General features: G+C 42.5%; 1 protein-coding gene across 5 annotated transcripts in view; it reads left to right on the top strand.

Moving 5' to 3' along the window:
- Positions 1–26,175, top strand: part of slc45a1 (solute carrier family 45 member 1) — a 70,269-nt gene that overhangs the window by 24,286 nt on the left and 19,808 nt on the right. For 2 of the 5 annotated variants that reach the window (XM_048561838.1, XM_048561839.1), the window contains exons 3-5: positions 20,979–21,410; positions 24,787–24,879; positions 25,862–26,086. In XM_048561838.1, the coding sequence (XP_048417795.1) occupies positions 20,979–21,410; positions 24,787–24,879; positions 25,862–26,086 (750 nt within the window). Of the gene's footprint in view, positions 1–17,957; positions 18,142–20,048; positions 20,360–20,978; positions 21,411–24,786; positions 24,880–25,861; positions 26,087–26,175 lie in introns of those variants that run through there. The other 3 variants (XM_048561841.2, XM_048561842.1, XM_048561843.2) reach the window with 3 other exon arrangements.

Below are 26,175 nucleotides of genomic sequence, written 5' to 3'. Positions count from 1 at the left end.
TGTCAGAGGGAGGTTCTTCACCCAGAGAGTTGTGAGCACATGGAATACTTTGCCAGTGGAAGTCGTGGAAGCGGAGTCATTAGTGACATTTAAGCGACTACTGGACATGCACATGGGCAGCAGTGAATTGAGGGGAATGTAGGTTCGGTCATTTTATTTTTGGATTAGGATTATTCCACGGCACAATATCGTGGGCCAAAGGACCTGTACTGTGCTGTACTTTTCTATGTTCTATGTTCTATTGGCTGGATCAGCATTGATTGCCAATCCCTAGTTGCCCTCAGGAGACAGTGCTGGTGAGATGCCTTCTTGAAATACTGCAATATATTTTATGTAGGCAGAACCATAATACCATCAAGACAGACAGGTGCAGAATTTTGACCCAGTGACACTGAAGGAATGGCAATATATTTCCAAGACTTGCAAGACCACTTCAGAGAGCAGTTAAGACAATCACATTACTATGTATCTTTAGTCACGTCCAGACCACACCTGGGGAGAATGGAAGATTTCATTTTCAGAAGGGCATCAGTGAACCAGGTGAATTTTTACAACGATCAATGAGACTTTCACGGTCAACAACCGAGACTAGCTTTCAATTCCGAATTAATTCCAGAATTACAAACTGAACTTAAATTCCAACAGCTGCCATATTGCCACAGCATTAGCCTGGACCTCTGAACTACCAATCCAGTGAGATTTCATTGTCTATCCAATGTCAACAGATTCCCGAACAAGCAACTGTTGCAAACACTGGTTAGTGAACCATGTCAAAACAATGACTTTCACAATAGATGAGGATGACAGAACAGAATACACTTTGACATTAGGCCCTGATGATACACTTCCAGAGGACCCCCTAGAAATAATAATAAGACATTTCACAAGGATACTGCAAATAAAAGCACACCAGACAAAATTAAATGGGATTTAGCAATTCACTGATTGGGAGTCATACACAACATAAAGGAAGGTGATTGTGGTGCTTGTGGTCAATCATCTCAGTACCAGGACACCATCACAAATACCCCTCAGGATGTCCCAAACCATGAGCAGCTTCAGCTGCTTCATCAATGAACTATTCCCATCATAAGGTTGAAAGTAAGGATATTCACTGATAGTTGCATAACCTTCAAAACCACTTGCTACTCCATAGGTAGTGAAGCAGTTTTATGCCAGCAACTCAGGACAATGTTCAGGCTTCAACCGATAAGTGATATTATGCACAAGTGCCATCAGCACACTGGACAACCTTACCATCTCCCATTTAAATATAATGACTTTATCACACTGAATCTCCATCACCAACATCTTAACATTGATCCAGAAACTGATCCAGGCTAGCTGTAAAGATACTGTAGCTACAAGACAGGTCAGAGCTGGGAATTCTGTAGCGGAATATTCACTGCCTGTCTCCCCAGTGCCAGTCTGCCAAATACAAGGCACAAGTCAGGAGTCTGATAGAATACTTCCAATTTGCCTTGATGGGGAGTTCCTAATAACACTCAAGGAGCTCAATGCCATGTAGGACATGGCAGCACACATGATTGGTACTCCATTCACTACCTTAAACTTTGAATTCCTCCACTGCTGTATAATGGCAGCAGTGTGTAACATGTGCAAATTACACTGTAGCAACTCATCAAGGTTCCTCTTACAACATCTTCAAAACCTTTGACCTCTATCACCGAGAAGGACAAGCACAGCAGATGCATGAGAACACCCCAATGTGCACACTCCTCTCCACAGACACCAACCTCACTCAGAACTATTTAGTAATTTCTTCATTGTCGTTGGGGCAAAATCCTGGAATTCCCTTCCTACTTTGCAATGTAGTGATGGCCACATCAAAATGACTGCAGTCCAAAAAGGTGGTAGCCATCACCTTCTCAAGAGCAATTAGAGATGAGCAATAAATGTTTCCCAGCAATGTTCACATTCCATGAAAGAATAATTTTTTAAAAATTCTTGAGTACCGTAGCAAATGGGACATTTCTCAAGGATCCCTGTAGATAATGACACGGTCCTATCTCTGCACATAGTAACAGAGTGTAGGTGATATGGCAATATACTGTTCCAAAGCTGTCTCTTTCTAAAACTGAATAGGTGATAGAAGTTTGCGTTTGTTCCAAGACTATCAACCCATAATTGGGCTTTACAAACACTGATAGTTATGCCTCCGCTTGTCTTCTCACGTAGTCTGTACTTGGCAGTGCTTCACTATCTGTGAAATGATTTATTGTGTATGTGTATGTTGCATTTTTTTCAATTCAGTTCTGTTTGGCAGCACATTTGCTGTGTTTTTTCATAACTTCTCTCCACTTTTACTGAGGGAATAAGTGATTCTGGCCTATTTACAAGTTTCTTAAAAGACCAACTTTATGGTAAATAAAAACCGGAAGAACTGCAGATGCTGTAAATCAGAAACTAAAACAAAGTTGCTGGAAAAACTCAGCAGGTCTGGCAGCATCTGTGAAGGACAAAAACAGAGGTAACGTTTCAGGTCTGGTGACCCTTCCTCAGATGAAGGGTCACTGGACCTGAAATGTTAACTCTGTTTTTTCCTTCACAGATCCTGTCAGATCTGCTGAGCTTTTCCAGCAACTTTGTTTTTGTTACCAACTTTATAGTGCATGATACTGTAGGAATCTTGATCTGTATATTGACAAATGAACATTGCTTTGCAATCGACTGTACCAGAGAACCGCATGGCCAATTTCTCAGTCGGATTTTACCCTGTGTTTTGGGTGGCACGGTGGCTCAGTGGTTAGCACTGCAGCCTCACAGTGCCAGGGACCCGGGTTCGATTCCAGCCTCTGTGCGTAGTTTGCATGTTCTCCCCGTGTCTGTGTGGGTTTCCTTCGGGTGCTCCGGTTTCCTCCCACAGTCCAAAGATGTGCAGAGTAGGTGGATTGGCCATGCTAAATTGCCTGTAGTGTTCAGGGTTTGTGGGTTATCGGGGGATTGGTCTGGGTGGGATGCTCCAAAGGGCAGTGTGGACTTGTTGGGCTGAAGGGCCTGTTTCCACACTGTAGGGACCTCATTTGACTGCTCCATGTTAAACTTGCATTTGAGTGCATATAAAGCTCATTAAGACACGTTAGGAATTTTTTACCTGCAAATGTGGTTTCAAATGTAACAATGTATCAGAAGAGTTAGGGGGCTATGTGCCATTTTATAGAAGATGTGTGTAAAGAATTATTCTGATGATCAATTTAGGTTTGGCTTTCAGGCTCATAGTATGGCACACTTGCATGTACTTGAAGCTGCATATATTAATACAGAAGGCCCTATTTTTTTGTAAGCAGAAAGAACATGTGCATACACTGCTTGTTTCAGGACAACAAAACAGGTGACAGTCATTCTTTGATTGATTTCTAAGGGCAATACCTTGACCAATCAATTTCAACCTTCCTTAAAATTTAACAAGTTTTGGCAGTGAACTTTCAGTCATAGTTAATGTCAGCAATCTTGATGGCAATGCCTCTACTAATCACAGACCACTTACCAACCAATCAACACTCTCCTTTCACACAGTGTAAATGTTGTTTTCCTTATCCTTTAGTATTTCTTGCATATTGCCTGATGAATGTAACATGAAAAGTTTCAACAAAATAACAAAGTTTGAGGCTGGATGAACACAGCAGGCCAAGCAGCATCTTAGGAGCAGAAAAGCTGACGTATTGGGCCTAGACCCTTCATCAGAAAAGACGATGAAGGATCGAGGCCCGAAACGTCAGCTTTTATTCTCATAAGATGCTGCTTGGCCTGCTGTGTTCATCCAGCCCCAAACTTTGTTATCTTGGATTCTCCAGCATCTGCAGTTCTCATTATCTCTGATCAGAGTTTCGACAAAATGTTGACTTTTTCAGCAATACTCAAGTTTGACATGCAATATTATGAATTAATTTTATTTTACTGGGTGATCATATACTTTACATAAAACCCTTAATTATTATACAACTGATTCTGCAGATTCCGTATTCCCATACTTTAGGCCTCACTGACTTCCATACAAAATCACAGAATTACCCAAAATTTGTGAAATATAAACTGGAAGTGCCTCAGAATGAATGACTGCTACTGATGCTAACTGACAGAAAATCACTGCATTGGACATAAATAACATAATTCCTGTGGCACTTTTCGAACTGAGCTAAAATCCAATTTCTATTATAGATTTACCCAGGGCTGACTTAATGTTTACTGCAGCTGGATTGACTCACTTTGTCAATGAGGAGGAGATATAGCCACAATGCTCCACCTTGTGCTTAAATTCATGTATTACAGACTTTTTTCATTCAGCTCATAATAGGGGATATTTGAATATGTTGTCAAACGGAAGGGGCAGGACCACAACATGCACATAACTCTCACTTGTTCTTAGCAAAGTAAGCATAACTCAAACTTGATGTTACCTTATAATTTAAATGACCACTGGTGAATGAATCACCAGAGAGGCCAAAATCATGCAAGGTTTGCACCAGTTATGGCCAGGCTAAATGCAAACGTTAGATGAAGTCTCACTGGAACTGGTTGCGGAAGATTGAACAATAGAAAGTATGGGAATGGAGCAGCAGGCTATTAAACGCGATGTGTCTCCATGTTGGCATACCTGGCCAGCATCACAGTGTACCTTCTGTTTCTGCAAAAAGGCAGGATACCCCACCTAAGCAGCTACAGGAAATGGTTGAACTTATGGGCCTTTGATTTGGTTGGCGGTAAGTGACTGCTGTTCCTCAGGCATGGATATTTTGCTGCAAGGAGGCAACTTCACCATCTCCAAAGTTAAGGAGATGGTGGGTGGGCGCTTCTTTGTAGCAGGCATTATGTACAGAATCACTGCTGTGAGACCAATTAATGTGTACGCCCCAGTGGTAAAGAGTGAGTGGATGGTTGTCTCGTAGCAGTACCCAGGCCAGTCATTCTGGCCAGAGACTTCAACTGCATCATCAATGCAGATGGACAATCCAGACAGGACGACAGCAAACTGAACACCACATCCAGATTCCGGATGGAAACGGTTAAAATTGCCAAGCTGCACGATGTCTTCACGATCCCTGCAGACAGAACACAATGTGGATACACCTGGTTGCAGCTAGACGGGTCTATCTACTCAAGGATAAGTTTCCTGTTTGCATCCCATATGCTCTTGGTTAGATCACTGACGTCAAACTGTTGTTCTTTCCTGACCAAGGCTTCCTGCTGGCCGACTATCAGGATGACTAGCAGGCTGGTAAGGGAATGTGAAAGTCAAATATGAAATTGTTGACCCTAAAAAAACATTGAGGAGCTGCAAAGGAATTTCACAGGTTGGAGAACTGTGAATCTCCTCTTAGGACTGGTAGGAAACAGTCAAAGGGAACATTAAGAGGTTCTTTATCCTCAAAGGTGTTCAGAAAGCAAGAGAGAAAGAGACGGGGTAAACTGTCCAAACTCCAGAAAAGCATGCAGAACCTAGCCCTGCTGTGGATGATGGATGTCAATGTCATGGAAGATCTCCAGGAGATGAAGAGCCAGCAAGCCTTGCAGGCCTCCAAGATAATCTTCAAGTCCAGGGACTGCATTGTGGAGGAAGATGAGACGAACTCATGTTTCTTCTTCTGGAAGGTGCACAGGGGGAGCTCTGTGCTCAGCAGACTGAAGGAAGAAGATGGCTCAGTACTGTCATCTCAGTCTGACAACCTGAGGATCAGCAAATCCTTTTATGCCAAACTGTATGACATGAAGCCCACACACAGCACAGCCTCCCAGCTGTTCCTGCCCTCTATCACAGGGGTTTTAGATAACAGCATGGGGGACGGGTTGAACCAGCCATTATTTCTGATTGAGCTGACCAAGCCCTCGAGTTTTTTGAAAAGAATAAAACTCCCAGAAGCTATGGCTTACTGGTAAACTTGTATTAGGCTCTGTGGTACCTGATCGGCCAAGATCTGCTGGAGGTGTATGACACCATGCTTCTGCCAGGCAGTATGTGCAAAACCATGAGGAAAGGTATCATCACCGTCATTTACAAGCAGAAGAGGAAGAAGAAGAAAATTTAAAATTGGTGACCAATTTCACTGCTGAATGCAGACTACAAAATCTTTTCTAAGATCATTGGCAATCAGATCCAGTCTGCCGTGGGATGGGTGATTTACCCGGATCAAACCTGCACTGTACAGGGCAGGACAATCTCAGACAGCCCCATGCTCCTCAGGGATACGAGCACCTATGTGCAGGATTTGGCGGGGGGTGGACACCTGCCTCATCAGCTTGGACCAGGAGAAGGCCTTTGACAGGATATCGCATACCTACATGAGACATATGCTCTCCAAAATGGGCTTTGGGGAGGCAATACACAAGTTGATTCAATTGCTGTATCCCAACATCATTAATGCAGTCTGAAGCAATGGATTCAGAAAGTTTCCTGATCAGATCTGGAGCCAGGAAGGGCTGCCCAACTCTCCTGGCTTGTTTGTTTGTTATATGGAGCCTTTTGCCAAGTCCAAGAGGAAGGATGCAGGCCTGAAAGAGCTGGCTACTCCAGGCAGCGGAGGCCTGTTGGTCAAGGCCTGTACATGGATGGTTTCGTGTTTTCAACTCAGATCTGCTGTCAGTGAGCGGACTCGTGAGCATCTGTGACCAGTTCAAATTGGCCGCAGGCGCCAAGGTAAATTGAGGAATGTGTGAGGACATGTTCGTTGGGAACTGAGACATCCGATCCTTTACCCCCTTCACTGCCAGGGCAGGTTGTCTGAAGGTGCTGGGAATACAGTTTGGAGGGGCCAGGGCATACACAAAATCTTGGGAAGTGTGTACTGCCAGGGTCAGGCAGGAACTGGTCTTTTGGGAGCACTGCATCCTCTCCATTGTAGGTAAAAACCTGGTCATCAGGTGTGAGGCACTCTTTGTTGCTGTATGTAGTGCATGTCTGGCCCATTCCCTGAACCTGCTCCATTGTGTCACCTGAGCCATCTTCCACTTCATCTGGAGGACGAGATGGACCATGTCTACAGGGAAACCATTTATGAAACGCTGGATAAGTGGGGCAAGAACGTACCCAATGCCTCCTTCATACTAATGGCAACCTTTGTGTGTGGGTGCATCAAGCTGCGCATTGACTCTTGGTACGCAAACACCAAGTGTCACTACATACTGAGGTTCTACCTGTCCCAGTGTTGCAAAGGATGAAACTGGCTTGTTGCCGCCAAATGCTTCAAGAAGTTGGATCATTCCATATCATCTGTCCTTTATGGAGAAATTTGCAAAGAAAATCACCTTTGACCACAAGTCCATCAGGAAGTGGCAGCACGTAGTATCCTTGAGACCCTGTGGGGAAAGGAGAGGGTGGATCTTGTCACATGGTTTCCTGAGCAGACTGTCAAAGTCATTTGTCAAAATAGCTCATCACCAGAACTTTCCATCAAGTACAAAATGTCGCTTGGGTGGTGGTGAGAAGGGCACTACCCGTGAGATCTTTCAGGTATGCCTGGAGTCTCTATACCTCCACACATTGCCCCTGAAACGGCTGCAATGGAGGTAAGACTGTAATGCATCTCCTTCTAGAATGCACCTTTGCAAATGACATCTGGAGATGATTTTGTCGAGGTTCGTCTCAAGCAGCTCCATGATGCAATACGTTGTGCTCTATGGTCTGTTCCCCAGACATACACTAAGACAAAAATCAACTGCACCTGGAGGACTATCAACTCAGTAAAAGACGCTCTTTGGTCTGCCTGAAACTTGTTGTTCTTCCAGAGCAAGGAGTTGACCCTGATCGAGTGTTGGAGACTGGCTCACTCCAAGGTCCGGGACTATGTGCTGAGGGATGCACTAAAACTTGGGGCAGCTGCCGCCAAGGCACAGTGGGGAAAGACCACTGTCTAAGGTCTTTCTACCGAAGTTAAATAGGGGCCTGTTCAGTTATCGGATGCTCCTAGTGACTCCTGTCCCCAATGGCCACTGGAGCCTAACATCTCATCATTATTCACTATGGGGCCATCAAAGACAGAGCAGCCTTCAAATGATGTATAATTGTAATTAAATTTACAGGAACCAAAAGCATTCAGAAATCAATCCAACATACACTACTTTCTCACACTCACCCATATACAATTGAATTGTTTGCACTTTCAGCAAGGTCCACTTCTTTTTGTCATTTATATAAATGATTTGGGTGTGAATATAGGGGGTATGGTTAATACATTTGTAGGTGACACCAAAATGGATGGGTAGTAGAACAGCAAAGAATGTAACCTCACAGCACAACAGGACCTTGCTCAGATGGGCAAATGGGCTGAGGCATAACAGATGCGGTTTGCTTTACATAAATGTGAGGTGCTGTATTTTGGAAAGGTAAATCAGGGCAGGACTTATGCACTTAATGGTAAGGTCCTGGGGAATGTTGCCGTACAAAAAGACCTTGGGGTGCATGTTCATAGTTCCTTTTAAGGTGAAATTGCAGGTAGATAGGGTAGTGAAGGTGGTGTTTGGTACGCTTGCCTTTATTGGTCAGTGCATCGAGTACAGAATGTGGGAGACTATACAGGACATTGGTTCGGCTACTTTTATAATACTGCATTCAATTCTGGTCTCCCTGCTTATCGGAAAGATGTTGTGAAACTTGAAAGAATTTGGAAAATATTTACAAGGACATTACCAGGATTGGAGGGTTTGAGCTATTGTGAGAGGCTGAATAGGCTGTGGTTTTTTTCCCTGAAGCATTGGAATCTGAGGGGTGACCTTACAGAAGTTTATCAAATAATAAGGGGCATGAATCGGGTGATAGTCAAGCTCTTTTCCCCAGGGTAGTAGAGTCCAAACCTAGAGCACATAGGTTTAGGGTGAGAGGGGAAAGATTTAAAAGGAACCTAAGGGGTAGCTTTTTCACACAGAGGGTGGTGCATGTTTAGAATGAGCTGCCAGAGGAGGTAGTGAAGGCTGGTCAATTACATTTAAAAGGCATTCGGATGTGTATATGAATAGGAAGGGTTTAGAGGGATACGGGCTAAATGCTGGCAAATGGGACTGGATTAATTTGGAATATCTGGTTGGCACGGAAGAGTTAGACTGGAGGGTCTGTTTCCATACTTCCTCACTGAGGTGCAGTGAAGATACAACACAGCCCATTCTTCAACCTGGGTAATGGTGGACAGACTTTTTAGCGGAAACATTCTGTTGTTTGAATGGTGCTAGTGGAGCCTTTCGGTATACTCTGGACAGAGTCTGCCACATAACCCTAGCAAGCTTTGCTCTGCAGATTTGCAGCAGGCCATAAGAGAATGTGATGAATGCTGAGGAAATGGGAAAGTGAGAGCGGTGTTTCAAGGAGAATGATGAGAATCTTGAGCAGGAGGGACACGCCCTTGTGCATGACAGAGCACATTTGTGGCTGGACTTAACTGACACCAGGTTTCAGTGTAGGGAAGCTGAGTTGAGGTCTGATAGAAGGTAGCCCTTGTCCTGCAGTAACCAATCTTGCATTGAATCTGGGCCTTCAAATACAACAGGAACATGAGAGTTCTCAAGGATGTAAGAGTCAAGGCAGCTTCCAAGGTACTGGACAAAATCTTCCAACAAATGTCGTTGGTGATCACAGATCACTTGAACATTGATGGAATAGAGTCCCTTTCTATTGATGAATTTTGTGGTGTTGTGATATGGCCCCCTCAGCAAGTGTGTATGCAGTCGATCATGTCCTGACCCTGGGGAAACCCAGCTATGTTACCACTCATACTGCCCAGGCTGACCTTGCCTTGAAGATGTGAGGTGAGGTGGTAAAATTGGCACAGATGGCATCAAACACAGCTTTGATGCATTTGTGGCTGGACAGTTGAGAAATCCTACACCGGACCCCAGTAGACCCAAAGGAAGGAGCCAGTTGCATAAACAATTACTGCACCAGTCACCTTAAGCCACTACATTAGGATGGCCTCCCACCCCTTCAGGTCATAGATCCTGTTTCAGTAGATGGCATTGTTCAGTAACAGTGTTGTCGGACATATGCAGCCTTTACCAAACACTGCGTTTTACTCATGTGATGGAAGTGGTTTCATGGATGAATGACTCCGATCCTCTTCAGTCTCCAACACATCTTGAGGGACCCTTCAGCTGCAACCTCTTTATCTGGGGAGCCTGCTTAGCTTCCACTTCAGTTTGTTGCTGCTGCAGGTTTTGCTTGCGTTGGCATTCCTCCTCCATCTTCCTGTGCCATGTTGCATTGGGGCAACTGAACAATGTCACCAGCTGTGACTGAGCTCATCACTCATGTTGTCATTTAACCTGTTGGGAACATAAGGAACAGACGAGGTTCTTACCAATGGGAACAGTGAACAGCTACATCCCTCACAAATGACAACTTGACATTCTTCTCCATAGAGTCAGAAATGTTGCATTCCAACAAGGAGGATCATGGAATGATTCATTTCACCATTTTGACATTAGACTTTATTTCAACAAGTACTCCACTGGTCAGGCTTCAAAAGAGTAGCAGCAGAGTGCAAGTGCACCATGAGCACTTACACCCTTCCTGCCAGCTCCACATCAGACACAAAAGGTATCGTTGCATATAAGAAAGTATTGCATTATGCTTACAGTTCCATGCTCCTTCACCTTGTTCAGCAGTGCGTGATGTGGGCAACAGATGCCTCCTTTAAGGTCGCCTGTGATTACTTCTTCACAGAAACGTGAAATCATTGTGTCTATTAGACTTCGTCTGATCATCAGGTCCCACCTTACGCTAAATGTCCATGTCCCTGTCAGCCTAATGTTCCCTCAAAAGCTCAATTCCACTACACCCACATGTGTTCACCTATCACATCAAGCTTACACTTCAGCTGTCCTCCTTACCCCTAAGCCTTGTCACTACATCTTGGTGATACATACTATCATGCTGCACAGCTTCTGAGGTGAGATATTAAGGCAGTGAGATTTTCCCATCACCTTACATTTATGGCATGTTTTACAGAAGTGCACTACATCCTTTTTAAGTCTTGTTCATGTAAAATGCCTGTTTATCAATGCTTGAATTTTCCATATTCCTACATATCCTTCCATAGGAGTTTCATATGCTCACAATATCTCCTTGTGATATCTGAACAGCAGTACTATTTGATGAATAACCACCCATTCCTCATCTATAGGTTTGTGGAATATCAGAACTCTGTGTTTAATATAACACTCCAAAACTTCTCCAGCTGCAGTTTGTGCTAATTTGCTTAACTCTGATTTTTTCAGCTTCAATTAAAGAAGACTCACTAAACACTTCTTTTGAATTATCACAATTCTTCAATTAAGTTATGGCTACTGTAACATCTTTTGTGGTATTACTTTGACCTCGGGGGTGGACTTTGTTTGGCCACTGGCTCTGGTCACCATATGAGTGAAAAATATCTGCAACTAGTTCTTGTGGCGGTGCTCCATCTCTTTAAGCTCACCTCACTCAGAGTTTCTGTGATTATAGACAATACAATAACTTTCACTCTGGCCAAATCATTAATGTAGAGTAAGTCAATACCATCACAGTTAACTTCTGAACAACTCCTACTACCATGATTCCAGACATTAAAGATTATAGTGATAAAGAATGGTAAGTTAAAGGATGGAGAAGAATTTTAAAATTAAAACGGTACTTGATTGGGAATTAATATAGGTTTTTGGGCACAGAGGTATTAGGATGGATGAGCTAACTGACCAGGACACCACAGTACAGGAAGCTACTCATGACGGGACAGTAAGAAATGTAGTAGCAGTTTGGGACCGGTTTCTACGGCAAATAGCACAAATCCAGGGGCTGTGCTGCCTGTATGGTGTCAGCATTCGGGACATCTCCTTAGAGCTCAGGACCAATTTGCAATGAGGGAGGTGAGGATCCAGTTGTTGTGGTCTATCAAGGTAGCAATGACATGGGCAGCTCAAGGAAAATGTTCTGCATAGAAGAAGTAGGTGCTAAATTAAGCAGAACCTCAAAAGTTGTAGCCTCCACATTGCTACCTAAGTCACATGAAATTGGCATAGGGCAAATCATAATAGAGAGATAGACGAATGTGTGGCTCAAAGACTGCTGTGGGAGAAGCAGGTTCCAGCTCCTAGGGCACTGGCACTGGTACTGAGGCAAGTGGGATCTGTACTACTGGAATGGGTTCCACCTGAACTGTGCTAAGGCCAGTGTTCTTGCCAAATACTTAACATGGAAATAGACAGGATTTTAAACCAAATAGTGGAGGCAAGGGATTGATTATGAAATGATGTGGAAAATCAAAGAGTACGGTGAAGGCGAAATAAAAAGATTTTAAGACAGGAAATGACACACAGACTGTGACAAGAAGGGATAGAGAGTACAAGTCAAAGTACCAACCAACAGTTAGGGCTATAATTTACTGTAAGAATAAAGGGATAGAAGTAAAAGCTCTGCATCTGAACGCAGGTGGTGTTCAAAACAAAATGAATAAGTTGAGAGTGTAAATGGAAATGAATAAGTGCAGTTTGAGTAGCCATTACAGAGACATGGCTATCAGATGCCATGGATTGGGACCTGAATCTTGAGTGGTACATTAATTGTAGGAATGAGAAAAGTTAAAAAGTTAAAACTAAGAAAAGTTAGAGTGTAGCTCTAATAGTAAATAATGTATTAGCAGAATAGAAAAGGATCATTTTAGTTTAGGGAGCCATGTGGGGACTGAATCTTTCCAGCTCCTGAATGACTTGGCAATGGCAAGTGAGTTGGAAAATATGGCAAGTTTGGAAACTGCGATTCTTGACATTGAGAAAAGAAATCTGAAATATGTCCAAGTTTTGAAGGTTCTCACTAGTGAGCAGCAAGAAGCCTATATGCGTGCATGTTTATGCCATTAGCACCCACACTTACCTCAATTTTATATGCTGCAGAAAAACTAGGTAACAACAATTCCCAACATGAAAGTCAAAGTGAGTATCTGGTGGCTCTAGCTTGCTACTTATTCCTCTGGGTCTCCAAAATCTCAGCGCATGTTAATGGACAGTGATTGCCTGCACCCCTCCAACTATCCAAAGAAGTTGGCAGTGTGAAGGGGACAACTCAACATATGAAGGTGGACAAGGTTTACTGCAGGAGGGTGGGTCATTGACTACTACACTCTCAACCATTCTGGCTTCGATCGGTGGACAGTGATTGACATAATTAAAGCGTAGGGATTTATGTAAATGATGTGGATGTTAACATAGGAGGGATGATTATTAAGTTCGCAGATGACAACAAAATTGGAGGTATAGTGGACAGTGAAGAAAGTTACCTCAGAGTACAAGAGGATCTTGATCAGATGGGCCAATGGACCGAGGGGTGGCAGAAGCAATTTAATCCAGATAAATGTGAAGTGTTGCATTTTGGAAAGGCAAATCAGGGCAGGACATACACATTTAATGGTAAGGTCCTGGGGAGTGTTGCTGAACAAAGAGACCTTGGAGTGCAGGTTCATAGTTCCTTGAAAGTGGAGTCACAGTTAGGTAGTATAGTGAAGAAGACGTTTGGTATGTTTGCCTTTATTAGTCACTGCATTGAATACAGGAGTTGGGAGGTCATGTTGCAGCTCTACAGGGCATTGGATTAGCCACTTTGGGGTATTACATGCAGTTCTGGTCTTCCTCCTATAGGAAGACGTTGTGAAACTAGAAAGGGCTCAGAAAAGAATTACGAGGATGTTGCCAAGATTGGAGTGGTTGAACTATAGGAGGAGCTAAATAGACTGGGGCTATTTTCCCTGGAGCATTGGAGGCTGAGGAGTAACCTTACAGAGGTTTATAAAATCATGAGGGGCATGGATAGGGTAAATAGGCAAGGTATCTTCCCCAGGGTAGAGGAGTCCAAAACTAGAGGGCAGAAGCTTAAGGTGAGAGGGGAAAGACATAAAAGGGACGTGAAGGGCAACTTCTTCACACTGACAGTGGTGCATGTATGGAATGAACTGCCAGAGGAATTGTGAAGGCTGATACAATTACAACATTTAAAAGGCATCTGGATGGGTAAATCAGCAGGAACGGTTTAGAGGGATATAGGCCAAATGCTGGCAAATGGGACTAGATTAATTTGGAGTATCTGGTCAGCATGGATGAGTTGGACCAAAGGGTCAGTTTCCATGCTGTATATGAATATGACTCTATGGCTGGGGCTCAAGGGTAACGTTGGGAGATGAAGGCTTAAAGGAAAAAGTTTGGTGAGAATGTGTAGAAGCTTAGTACTGATGGGGCCAACAGGGAGTGCAAGGAAGAAAGGAACATGAAAGTTCTTAGAAGTCCCTTAGTTACAAACCTGAGCCTGCAACACATTCTTCGAAGTGTGGTACGTGTTGCCTTCCATCCTCAATCAAAAAATAAGTGTGCATTAGAAATGTGAAATTGTTGTGATCACAGTTAGAGTGGGTAGAGTAAGATTTTTTTTTTCTCATCTAACAATATGAGCTTTTCCCTCTCAATATGTGCACAATGAAGGATAGCACAGCTCCTACTGGCACCACTTCACCTGGCTCATGGCTGGGCCTTAAATATGGTGCCTGCTCCTGGAGGTACTGACAGTGCTTCTAACAATGATGACTGCATGACAGTGTGAGTAGGGTGCCATACAACAGTGGTGTATACTTAGTAGGGAGAGTTGTGGAGAAGAGCTTGAATTTTGGATGATGTCGGTAGTACTATGTTGAAACAGTCAAATCTAGAGGTAAAAATGGATAAATGAGGGGTACAAGAGCAGATGAAATGAAGACAGGTTGGAAATGGATGATGCTATGGAGATGAAAATAGTCTTAGAGATCGCCTGAATATTTGGTCCAAAGCTCATCTTGAAGATAAACATCATAAAAAGCTTATGTCTGGCTGACTGACTTAATATCACATGTTGCCAAGATTCAGTAGTTTGTGAAATAACATAGGATAACAAGCCAAACCAAATCAGCCTCAGGATTACTGGATTAACAACACAGAAAAATTAAAACATTCAACGACCATTAAAATTGTCCAATGCTCTGAACCAGACTGTACAGGCAACAGATCTTGAACACAAAGTTAAGAACTTAAAAATTAATAATGTATTATTAATAATGTAAATTTAGCAGAACAAAGATAAACAACAATCCAGTTAAGACCTAAAATCTAAACCCAATCTTCTTCAATCAGATCCCATATTCACACATAGACAGATGGACGGACAGACACAGTTAAGGGATGAACTTAAAAGAGATTAAAAGAATTTTGTTTTGCCACTTCAATTAAGTAGCTTCAAACAATGCATATCAGGCCTTCATGAAATCCTTGGACAATGAATTTTTCCATAGGCACATAGAACTGGATATCTTGCTTGAATGCCAATGTCACCAGCTAGTACAATTAATTTCAGCAGAATTCTAATAACATTTACCCATTGCTTACACACTGATGTTTTTTTCCAAGAACATTCAACAATTCAATGACTGGAAAGTAAATGCAAAAGCAAAACAGTGTGGCCAGTACAGAAGCTTCCTAAAACCACCCTGTCTCCTGTAAAAACCTAGTCATTACTAGTTTCTTTTTCAATCTGTTTTAATCACATGATCAATGGTTGGCCCTTGATTGACCAATTTAAAATCCAATCAGCTGCCAGCCTTGAATGTAGCATACTCTCAGTGCCAATTTGTCTACAGTATTCCTAGAACAGTAATTAAGTTGCATTACTTTCCAGGTCAGCTCCCAACAGGTAACATCTGCTCTGATTCTCTTCTCTCTTAAATAAGTAAGTAAAAGTTCCAAGTTTACTTCTTAGCCTCAACTGACAGTCCCAAACCAAAAAAAAGGCACACAAAAACAAAACAGTGATGGTCTTAACATTAGGGAGTTAACTTTTCAGTAATGTTTTCAGTCTTCAAAATATTTAATTTTTGAAAATTTCTGTTCATCCAGTACCAGATTTCAGATAAGCAGACTGATAACTTAGCAAAAGTGCAAGAATTGAGAGAAACAGAGCTGAGAAGCAGATTAAGGGAGACACAGTGGCATAGTGGTTAGTACTGCACCAGGGACCTGGGTTTGATTCCAGCCTTGGATGGCCATCTGTGTGGATTTTGCAAATTCTCCCTGCATCAGCATGGATTTCTGCTAAGTAGTCCTGTTTCTTCCCATTGTCCACAGATGTGCTAGTTAGGGTTAATTGGCCATGCTAATTGCCCCCTGGTGTCTAGGGATACGCAAGTTAGGTGGATTAGCCATGGTAAATGGACAGAAATCTAGTTGGAAAGTTTCAAACACAGAGTTCCTAGAAAGATAGGAATGAATTTGGCAAGTGCCAACACATTCTATGACTTTTGAGACAAAACACTAGTTGGAGATGGGATATTAGTTTAGAAGGAAGGTGGAATCAAGAGTTTTCTTTCAAAGAGAGGTGATGATTACAGATTTAAAGACAGGGACTATTAAAAATATCAGCTAACATTGGCATCAGGAGGAGATGTTGTTTGATCAATAGTTCAATGGGAATAACTTCATGGGAACAGGAAGGGTTTCTCATGGACAACAGATAAACTCAGAGGACAGAAGCAGGAGGAGTTAGGAGGAAAACTTGAGAAAGATTTAGAGCTAAAGGAAAGTGGGTGTAGAGAATTCATTAAAGGAAGTTTGACAGATTGAAATATCTTGATTTTATTGACAAAGAAGTATAATCTCCTTGAATTTATTGCTGAAAGTGAAGATGAAAGGAACAGAAGAGAAGGGGTTAAGAAGATAGCTGTAGAAAAAAGAAACAAGTGGTTATCCTTCCTTTCCACTACAATCCTGAAATGAGGAGTTTTAACAGAAGTGAGAAAGATCTAATTGTGTTTGACATTGTCCAGCAACATCTGAATGGATGTGGAAATCAATTGTCTGCCAAATTCTTTCATCTCTGTGTCCCTTGACATTATGAAACAGAGATGAGAACTATACCAGCTGAAAAGCTAGACGAGAGCGAGTAATGGTTTTATTAGGGGTAGGGCATTCATCAAAAGTGGAAATAAGCTTGTGCTTGAGGCAAATTTATACCTGCAGAAGTTAGAGGCAAATGGTACAGGAACAAATGGTTGATGATTGGGATTTTGAAATTGTAGTTTTGGGTGAAATGGAGATTAATGTTTTCTAGGCACAGACACAGAAGAGAGTAGGCTCAGGTTGTGGAAGAAGGATATAGGTGGTGAGCGATACACAGAGGTAATCAGAGATGGTCTCATCTGTAATTAATATGGTGGGACTAGCAAGACCACACCAGATGGCAACATCAAGGGGGTGGCTAAGAATAGAGATTGGGGAGTTTACAAGGAGGGAGAAATGTGGTCAGGAACAGGAGATGGTGACATGGTGGGAATATTAGTAGACTAATAAACTAGAACCCCAGGCTAACGTGACATGGATTTGAATGTTACCACAGCAGATGGTGAAATTCACCTAATGGCAAACACGTAAGCATTGTTCTTAAAAACCTATCTGGTTCAGTACTGCCTTTAGTTCCTGAATGGTAAATCTGCCATCTTTACTTGGCTGGCCCACATTTGACTCCAGGCCCACAGCAATGTGGTCACTCTTAACTGTCCTCTGAAATCACACAGAGAACCAATCGGTTCGAGAGATGGGCAACAAATGCTAGCCATGCTAGTGATGTTTACATATCTTAACAATAATAAAAGACACTTTTGATAAATACAGAAACACAACATCTATTTACACAGAATTATGTAAATAGCATACCTACAATACACATGACATACATGCATTAAAATCCAAAGAACATGGAGGGTGATGTAAAGGAAAGGGTTGTTCCTCTCTTCGCTGCACAGAATTTCCCTGTTTTAATTCTGCAGGCCCTGTATGTTGAGGTTTGCTCTGCGCCTTGCGATTGGTGAATTTGGGAATTATCTTCCAGGCACAGGCTTTGTAAGAAGGAAGGTTTGTGTCTGAGCCTAGCTTTCCCATTGGCTGATAAGATTGCACCTGCCTCTTGTGCTGGTACTAGTCCAGTGTCAGGGTCTAGGCTGCCTTCAGGACTGCTCGCTGCAATGTGATGGCATAATGCGGGTGGAGAGAGAGAAATTGAAAAACAATGACTGACTGAAAAAAGGAAACATGCAGGAGGAGGAGGAGCAGGCCAGAACTCTCCACCCCAGGAACAGGATGTAAGAAGCAGCCTAGCCAGAGGTAATTACACAATCTCAGATTTAGCTTTTGTGTGCAGGCTGCTGAGAAACATGAGCAGCCTAATCTGGTGAGGAGGATGGGTGATGAAGTTCCGGTTACTATGCAGCTTGTCTCTCCCTGTCACATGCTTATACTGCTGTAGGATGAGGGAGACTGACTGACGGAGGGCTATTGTTAACTCTGGGCAGTTTACAGTCACCTCTTATTCAAGCAAACAAGTGAGAATATTGAAACAATAAGAGGGTAAATGGAATGATCAGAGACACTAAGAGCAATTTGTGGGTGACTGCAGTAAAGGCGAAGTGTTTCAATTAGGGCGTGAAATGCTGCTATTTAAGGACGTATGATAATAAATTATATGAATTATTACAGGGAGATTGTTTTACATATCAAGAAGCATTACTGATTCTATTAATTGTTAATTCACAGCAGCATTTTTTAAAACAAAGTTTAAATTGACAGAGTTTTGCAGATTGCTTATGGGTTGTTCTAATGCAGTGGTGTGGCGATGAGAAAGGCGCTACAGAGCTGCTCCACCACAGGCCTGCTATCACTTCTCCTCTGTCTCCTACATCCCCCACACAGGGATCTAAACAGCAATATGTCAGCTCTCCTAGGCAGTCAGCTGTGGAAACTATTAGAATTGTAGCCTTGCCTAAAACATCATTCTACAGAAATCCTGTTTCTTTTTGGTGACATGTCAGCATCTGGACTTAAAGCAATCTGAATATACAAGTTAGTTACATGGGTTTAAAGCTATGAGGCTATTATGTGGCAAATGGATCATAGTTAGCACATCTATGTTATAAAAATCTCTTGTATATTCGTGCGTGAGTACAGGGTAAATGTTGAGACTAAGTGAATTTGTGAATATGAACATGTTTGTGAACTTAAGTGCATGAACAATTGTGCACATGTGGGAGTGAGTACAAGTATATATAAAACAGGGAATTCAAATATGAATGTAAGCAAGAGCATGTAGGTTAAAATAAACAAAAAAACTATGGACGCTGGAAATCTGAAACAAAAACATAAATTGCTGGAGAAACTCAGCAGGTCTGGCAGTATCTGTTGAAAGATCAAGTTAACATTTCAATTCCAGTGACCCTTCGTCAGAAGCTCAAACTATTAATTCTGTTATTCTCTCCATATATGCTGCCAGAGAATGTATGTATAATGGTGAGAGCTTGGAGAGAGTGCAAGTGCCTGCAATCCATTCTCTATATCTCTGACCTGGAAGAAAATCAGTAGATAGCTTTCTTTCCTTATTTATCCACCCCTACCAGCTCTCTTGTACTGTCCTTGGGTATGCACTCCTCTCCCCTAAACATCCCTTCCCTCACACACTCCTTCCCCCACACAGTCACTTTTGTAGTTTGTGGTTATTTTCTCTTCTCGCTATTTTTGGTTTCCTGGTCTCCTGGAGATTGAGTTTAGATATATTTTTGCATCTAAACAAACTCCTTGTGTAGCAGTCTCCCAGCTTTTATTGGCAGATCCACCTGCATTCACAGTAGGGTTCCCAGATTGGGTGTTCTGGCCTCCGCAATGTTTACATGTTGAGATATCACTCTGGAGTTGGGTGCTGAGCAAGCTGACTTCATTTCAACTGGAATTATCATTTGAGTGTATGGGACAGTGTTGTCTCACCCTCTGTCCCATACTCACTATGGACTGGTCTCAGTTGAATCCTTTATAAAGTCTGACAGTTTAGGTAGAGAATTGCAGATGTCTTGCTTCACTTGCTGAGTGTTTCCTGAAGCAATAGTAATTCCATTTGTTAATGGACGAGATCACCCTTCATTTTATTTTGGAGATAGTGAGACAAATCTCTCTACTCAGTATATCTGTTCCTATTCGCCCAACAATTGAGTAAATCTGTCCTTATTCTACATCCATATCTGAAGGTTTCCTCTCCTCTGGGGGCACCTTGCTGCTGTTACTGAACCTATTAAGCAACTTGAAGCTGGTTTCAGAATGGAGGAATCTTGCCTGCAGCCAGGAGAGCATGGGATCTCTCTCATGACATCAGACTCAATAACACCTCCGAGAGCAACAAATGATGTCACTGACAATCTTTGTTTAATCTGAACAAAATTGAAGAGGATTATTGGAAGCAGAGCCCCTTGCCTGAGTGCCACAGGAGCTAACTTCTGCCAACAATTGAGTCACTCACACCAAAAGCCTTTATCCAAAATCTCTGCTTGGCCAACATAGGGTGGGTATGACTTTAATATTTACATCTCAACAGGTAGGGAAATAGAAATGTCTGTCAGGATTCCTGTTCCTAATCTGTATTAAATATTCTAGAATTAAATAGAATTGACAGCTCAGGAACCTGCCCCTTAGTCTAACTGATCTATGTCAGTTTGCATGCTCCATATTAACTTCCTTCCCACCTACTTCATTTCAACCATTTAGCATTTCCTTCTATTACCCTCTCCTTTGCGTGCTTATCTAGTTTTAACTTCAATTAATCCATGCTATTCATCTCAACCACACAATGATGAATTCCACATTCTAATAATTCTCTGGTTTAAGAAGTTTCTCTGGAATTTCCCACTGAATTTATTAGTGACTGTCTTACATTAATCACTCCTAGTTTTGTCTTTGGGGGAGTCCAAACACAGAGAAACCATTTGCCATTTTAAAGGCATTTTTGGGCCACTAACATGATGCATGTATGTGTGGGGTTGGGTGGGTGTTGTTCCTCTCTCATGCTCAAGATCAGCAGGGCTGGTGCAGGAATTATGGAGCTGCCAGGTGATTGTTGAGCAGTTGCTCGTGAATGGATTACCATGTACATAACCCAGCAGTTTTCTTTCTTTCCTCTGCAGAAAGACGTGAATCAGAGGGAAGGTACCAGGACGATACGATGACCTCCCCAAACACAACCACCCCCAGCGATGCCCTTTTTCCAAACCCAGCTTCTCAGGCAAACTGGTGCCCTCCTGCCTGCGCCTTCCCTCATTCCACTGCCCAACACATAAGTCACCGTGCTAACAATTACAAGCGGCATCCAAAGAGAAGGAAGTTCATCCGGCCTTCCCCCCCTCCTCCTCCCAATACCCCCATTCCCATTGAGCTTATTGACTTCAGTGACATCCCGCCACGACACTCCTTCTGGGAACTGCTTTTCAACGGATGCATTCTGTTTGGAATTGAGTTCAGCTATGCAATGGAGACAGCTTATGTCACCCCTGTCCTCCTACAGATGGGTTTACCAGATGAATTGTACAGCATGGTTTGGTTCATCAGTCCCATATTAGGTATGGCACTTTTCGTCAGTGTATATTCATTGGTGCTATGTGTAGTTAGATGCTGAGACCTAGCCTTGCTTTTGCGTCTGCCATGGAATAAAGGACACATGACTCTGACTGGGCAAATAGTTGAACATGTGCTGAGGAGCCAACATGTCCTTTGAAAAGGACTTATGGCACCAAGGACTGACAAATCCCCAAGAACAATTTTTTTACATCTGAGGGTCTTAAAGGATGTTCTGAGAATTTCACAAGACCAAATCATCCAAGCTTTGATTGATCCTTTAGATTGTAAGAATGCATATGTAACTCTACTGTTAAGAAATGAAAAAGGGCACCCTGTAAAATGAAGACCAGTCAACAAATTGTTAATAGTCTATAATTAAGGAAAGATTGGTCAGTCAAATGTAGGTCCCTTACAGTCAGAAACAGAGGCAATTATAATGGGGAACAAAGAATTGTCTGACCAAACTAATTGCACACTTTGATTCTTTGCTTACAAAAAAAGATGTAAACAACACACCAGAAATAGGACCGAGTCAGCATGGATTTACAAGAGGGAAATCATGCTTGACAAATTCACTGCAATTCTTTGAAGATGCACTAGTAGAGTTGATGACGAGGCTGCTGTGGATGTCATAGAGTCATATTCATGTACAGCATGGAAACAGACCCTTTAGTCCAACTCGTCCATGCCAACCAGATATCCTAAATGAATCCAATCCCATTTGTGCTAGCATGTAATCCATATCCCTCTAAAGCCTTCCTATTCGTATATCTATCCAGATGACTTTTAAATGTTGTAATTGTACCAGCCCCCACGACTTTCTTTGGCAGCTCATTCCACGCATGCACCACCCTCTGCGTGAAAAAGTTGCCCCTTAGGTCCCTTTTAAATCATTCCCCTCTCAGCTTAATCCTATGCCTTCTAGTTTTGGACTCCCCCACACTGGGGGAAAAGACCTTATCTATTTACCCTATCCATGCCCCTCATGATTTTATAAACCTCTATAAAGTCACACCTCAGCCTCCGACACTTCAGGAAAAATAGCCTCAGCCTATTCAGCCTGTATCTATAGCTCAAACCCTCCAACCTGACAACATCTTTGAAAATCTTTTCTAACCTCTTTCATGTTTCACAATATCCTTCCTATAGCAGGGAGACCAGAATTGAATGCAGTATTCCAAAGTGGCCTAAACATTGTCCTGTAGAGCTGCAACCTGACCTCCCAACTCCTATGTTCAATGCACTGACCAATAAAAGCAAGCATACCAAACACCTTCTTCACTAGCCTATCTAACTGTGACTCCACTTTCAAAGAATTATGAATCTCAAGGTTTCTTTGTTCAGTAACACTGTCCAGGACATAACATTAAGTGTATAAGTCCTGCCTCGATTTGCTTTTCCAAAAGGAATTAAACTCCATCTCCTACTCCTTGGCCCATTGGCCCATCTAATCAAGATCCTGTTGCACCCTGAGGTAACCTTCTTCACTGTCTGCTACATCTCCAATTTTGGTGTTATCTGCCTAGTGTAGGGGGATGGGCTTAGATTAGTTCACAGGTCGGCACAACATCGAGGGCCAAAGGGCCTGTTCTGCGCTGTATTGTTCTATGTTCTATACCTATGTTCACACCCAGATCATTTATATAAATGATGAAAAGCAGTGACCCAGCACCGATCCTTGTGTCACACCGCTGGTCACAGGCCTCCAATCTGAAAAGCAACCCTCAACCAACATCGTCTGTCTTCTACCTTTGAGCCATATATGTACCCAGAGGGCTAGTTCTCCCTGTACTCTATCATGAGGAACCTTGTCAAATGGCTTCTTGAAATCTATATAGATCATGCCCACCACTCTGCCCTCATTAATCCTATTCGTTACTTCTTCAAAAAAACTCAAGTTAGTGAGACATGGTTTCCCATGCATAAAGCCATGCTGACTATCCCCAATCAGTCCTTGCCTTTCCAAATATATATAAATCCTGTTCCTCAGGATTCCCTCCAAAAACTTGCTCATCACTGATGTCAGGCTCACCAGTCTGTAGTTCCCTGCCTTTTCCTTACCACCTTTCTTAAATAGTCGCACCATGTTAGCCAACCTCTAGTCTGACGGGGATAGAAAATGGGTTGGCAAACAAGAACCAAAGAGTAGGAATAAATGGGTCTTTTTGAATTGTAGGCAATGACTAGTGGAGGACTGCAGGGGTCAGTGCTAAGACCCCGGCTATTCACATTATACCTCAGTGATTTAAATGTGGGAACTAAATGTAACATCTCCAAAATTTTCAAATGATACAAAGCTGGGTGAAAGGCGAACTGCGAGGAGGATGCAGAGATGTTTCATTGAGATTTGGACAGGCTAAGTGAGTCAGCCAAAGGCATGCAGATGCAGTATTATGTCAATAAATACGAAGTTATTCACTTTACTAGCAAAAACAGGAAGGCAGGTTATTGTGTGAATGGCTATAAATTGAGAGAGAGGGAATGTGCAACAAGACCTGGGTTTTCTTGTACCCCAGACACTGAAAGTGAGCATATTGGTGCATCAGACAGTAAAAAAGGCAAATGGTATGTTGGCCTTCTAAAGGATCTCTATGACTCTAAGAACTTTAATATTAATATTGATAGATTTTTATGAACTAAAGGTATTAAGGAATAAGGAAAAAGGCAAGGTTTACGGAGTTAGGCTACAGTTCAGTGATGAACTTATCCCATTCCTCTTCCTATCACATGATCAGCATAACTTTCCATTCCTTTCTTCTCCATGTACTTAACTAACCTCCATCTACTTGATGACATTCACAATGGTTGTGGAGATACAGATATTCCAGTATCCTCAGTAATGGTAAAAGCATTTATATGGTGGCAAAATGGAGGGACATGAGAACCAGAAATAGAAAAATGAAGGGAAACAGGAGTGAAAGGCAGAAGAAGTGGAAAGAAATGTAAGTTCAGGTACAGCGTCACGAAGGGGTGCAAGCGTTTCAGTGGGAAGTGTTTGTGTGAGACAATTCACTGTTACATACACTGGGTGGTAGTTGCAAGGGGTTGTATAGATGTATACTGCTGGAGTGTTTGAGCAGAGGAGTTATTACATGTGTTGAGACTATTTGAGGGGAGAGACAGAGTTACACATTGTGGGTGTATTTGTTAGGAGAGGGTGGTGTTACACACTGAGGGTATTTTTTGGGAGGAGATGATGTTACATCACGTAGCAGAATTTATTGGGAAGGAAATGGTGTTGCATACTGTGGGGGTATTTGTTGAGCAGGTGTGGTGTTGCATACTGTGGGGATATCTGTCAGGAAAGGATGGTGTTATGTAATGTGCGAGTATTTGTGGGAGGGCCCCAGTCTCATTCCGCATTGTTTGTGGTTGCAGGGTTCCTGGTTCAGCCTGTATTGGGTGCCTGGAGTGACAGCTGCTGTTCTCCTTTTGGCCGACGCAGACCCTTCATCCTGGTTCTGGCAATCGGTGAGTTACAGCGATTTAGAGCCTCAGGTATGGTTCATTTCCAAGGAAAGCTCCTTGGCTTTTGGCAGGGTTTCTGAAGCAACCAAATGGAAATTTTGCAGAAGTAAAGAGATTTAGGTTCCTTGCAATGAAGAGTTCTAGATCTGGAAATGTTAGCTAAACAAATGAACATAAGGTATGAGATAACAAGATGTAGAGCTGGATGAACAGAGCAGGCCAAGCAGCATCAGAGGAGCACAAGGGCTGACGTTTCGGCCCTGGACCCTTCTCCAGCTCTAGACCTTGTTATCTCAGATTCTCCAGTATCTGCAGTTCCTACTATCTCTGAAATAATTTTAACCCCACTGCGAAGTCTCTTGGCCTGCTGTGTTCATCCAGCTCTACACCTTGTTATCTCAGATCCTCCAGCATCTGCCGTTCCTACTATCTCTGAAACAAGGTATGGCGTGGTTGCTGAGAACTCTTATTCAAAGTATAATTGGGTAAAGATTAAATTACTAGGGAAGATACTGGAACAGATAATAAATGGCTTAGAGATAATTTGTGTTTCTAAATTGAAAAAGTATTGAAGGAAATGGGGAGAAGGAGGGTTGCAGTATTGAAGGACAGAGAGTTGGTCATGCTCCTTTGTTTTAAACGAAAAGGTCTGTTTCTGTTGTTTCCATTTTAATTTTATTCTGAACATGCTTTGCCATACCCCAATTTAATGCTGGTTTGATTCTGTATTTGGTTTTATTTTGTTCCATGTTTAATCTGAATTTGACCCTGTTTCCAGGTTTAATCCACATTAGATTCTGTTCTGAATTTGAACCTGTTGTTAGTTCAGATTCGGTTCCAGGGATTATCTGAGTTTGATCCTGGTCCTGGTTTGATCCTGTTACCGTGTTGATCCTTTACACATTTGATCCTGTTTAGATTTAGTCCCATTCTGGATTTATTCCTGGTCTCGATTTGATTCTGATCCTATGTTGTTCTGTTCCAGGTGCACTGATTGGCCTCTCACTACTACTCAATGGTCAAGACATTGGTCTTGCTGTTGCTGACACAGTTACTAATCACAAGTGGGGCATCATTCTGACTATCTGTGGTGTGGTATTAATGGATTTTAGTGCTGACTCAGCAGACAACCCAAGCCATGCCTACATGATGGACGTCTGCTGCCCAGAGGATCAGGACCGAGGCCTGAATATCCATGCACTCCTGGCAGGTCAGTCTTAATTCACCATCACCTCTTCCATTGCTTCATAAACCTTTTCTTAGACTCTGAGGTCTAGTCTGAACCTAGGATCCATCAGC

The sequence above is a fragment of the Stegostoma tigrinum genome, chromosome 28 (genome assembly GCF_030684315.1).
Source record: "Stegostoma tigrinum isolate sSteTig4 chromosome 28, sSteTig4.hap1, whole genome shotgun sequence".
NCBI lineage: Eukaryota > Metazoa > Chordata > Chondrichthyes > Orectolobiformes > Stegostomatidae > Stegostoma > Stegostoma tigrinum.
Note: the sequence above shows the minus strand (reverse complement) of the source record. Positions and strands in the feature narration are given on the sequence as shown.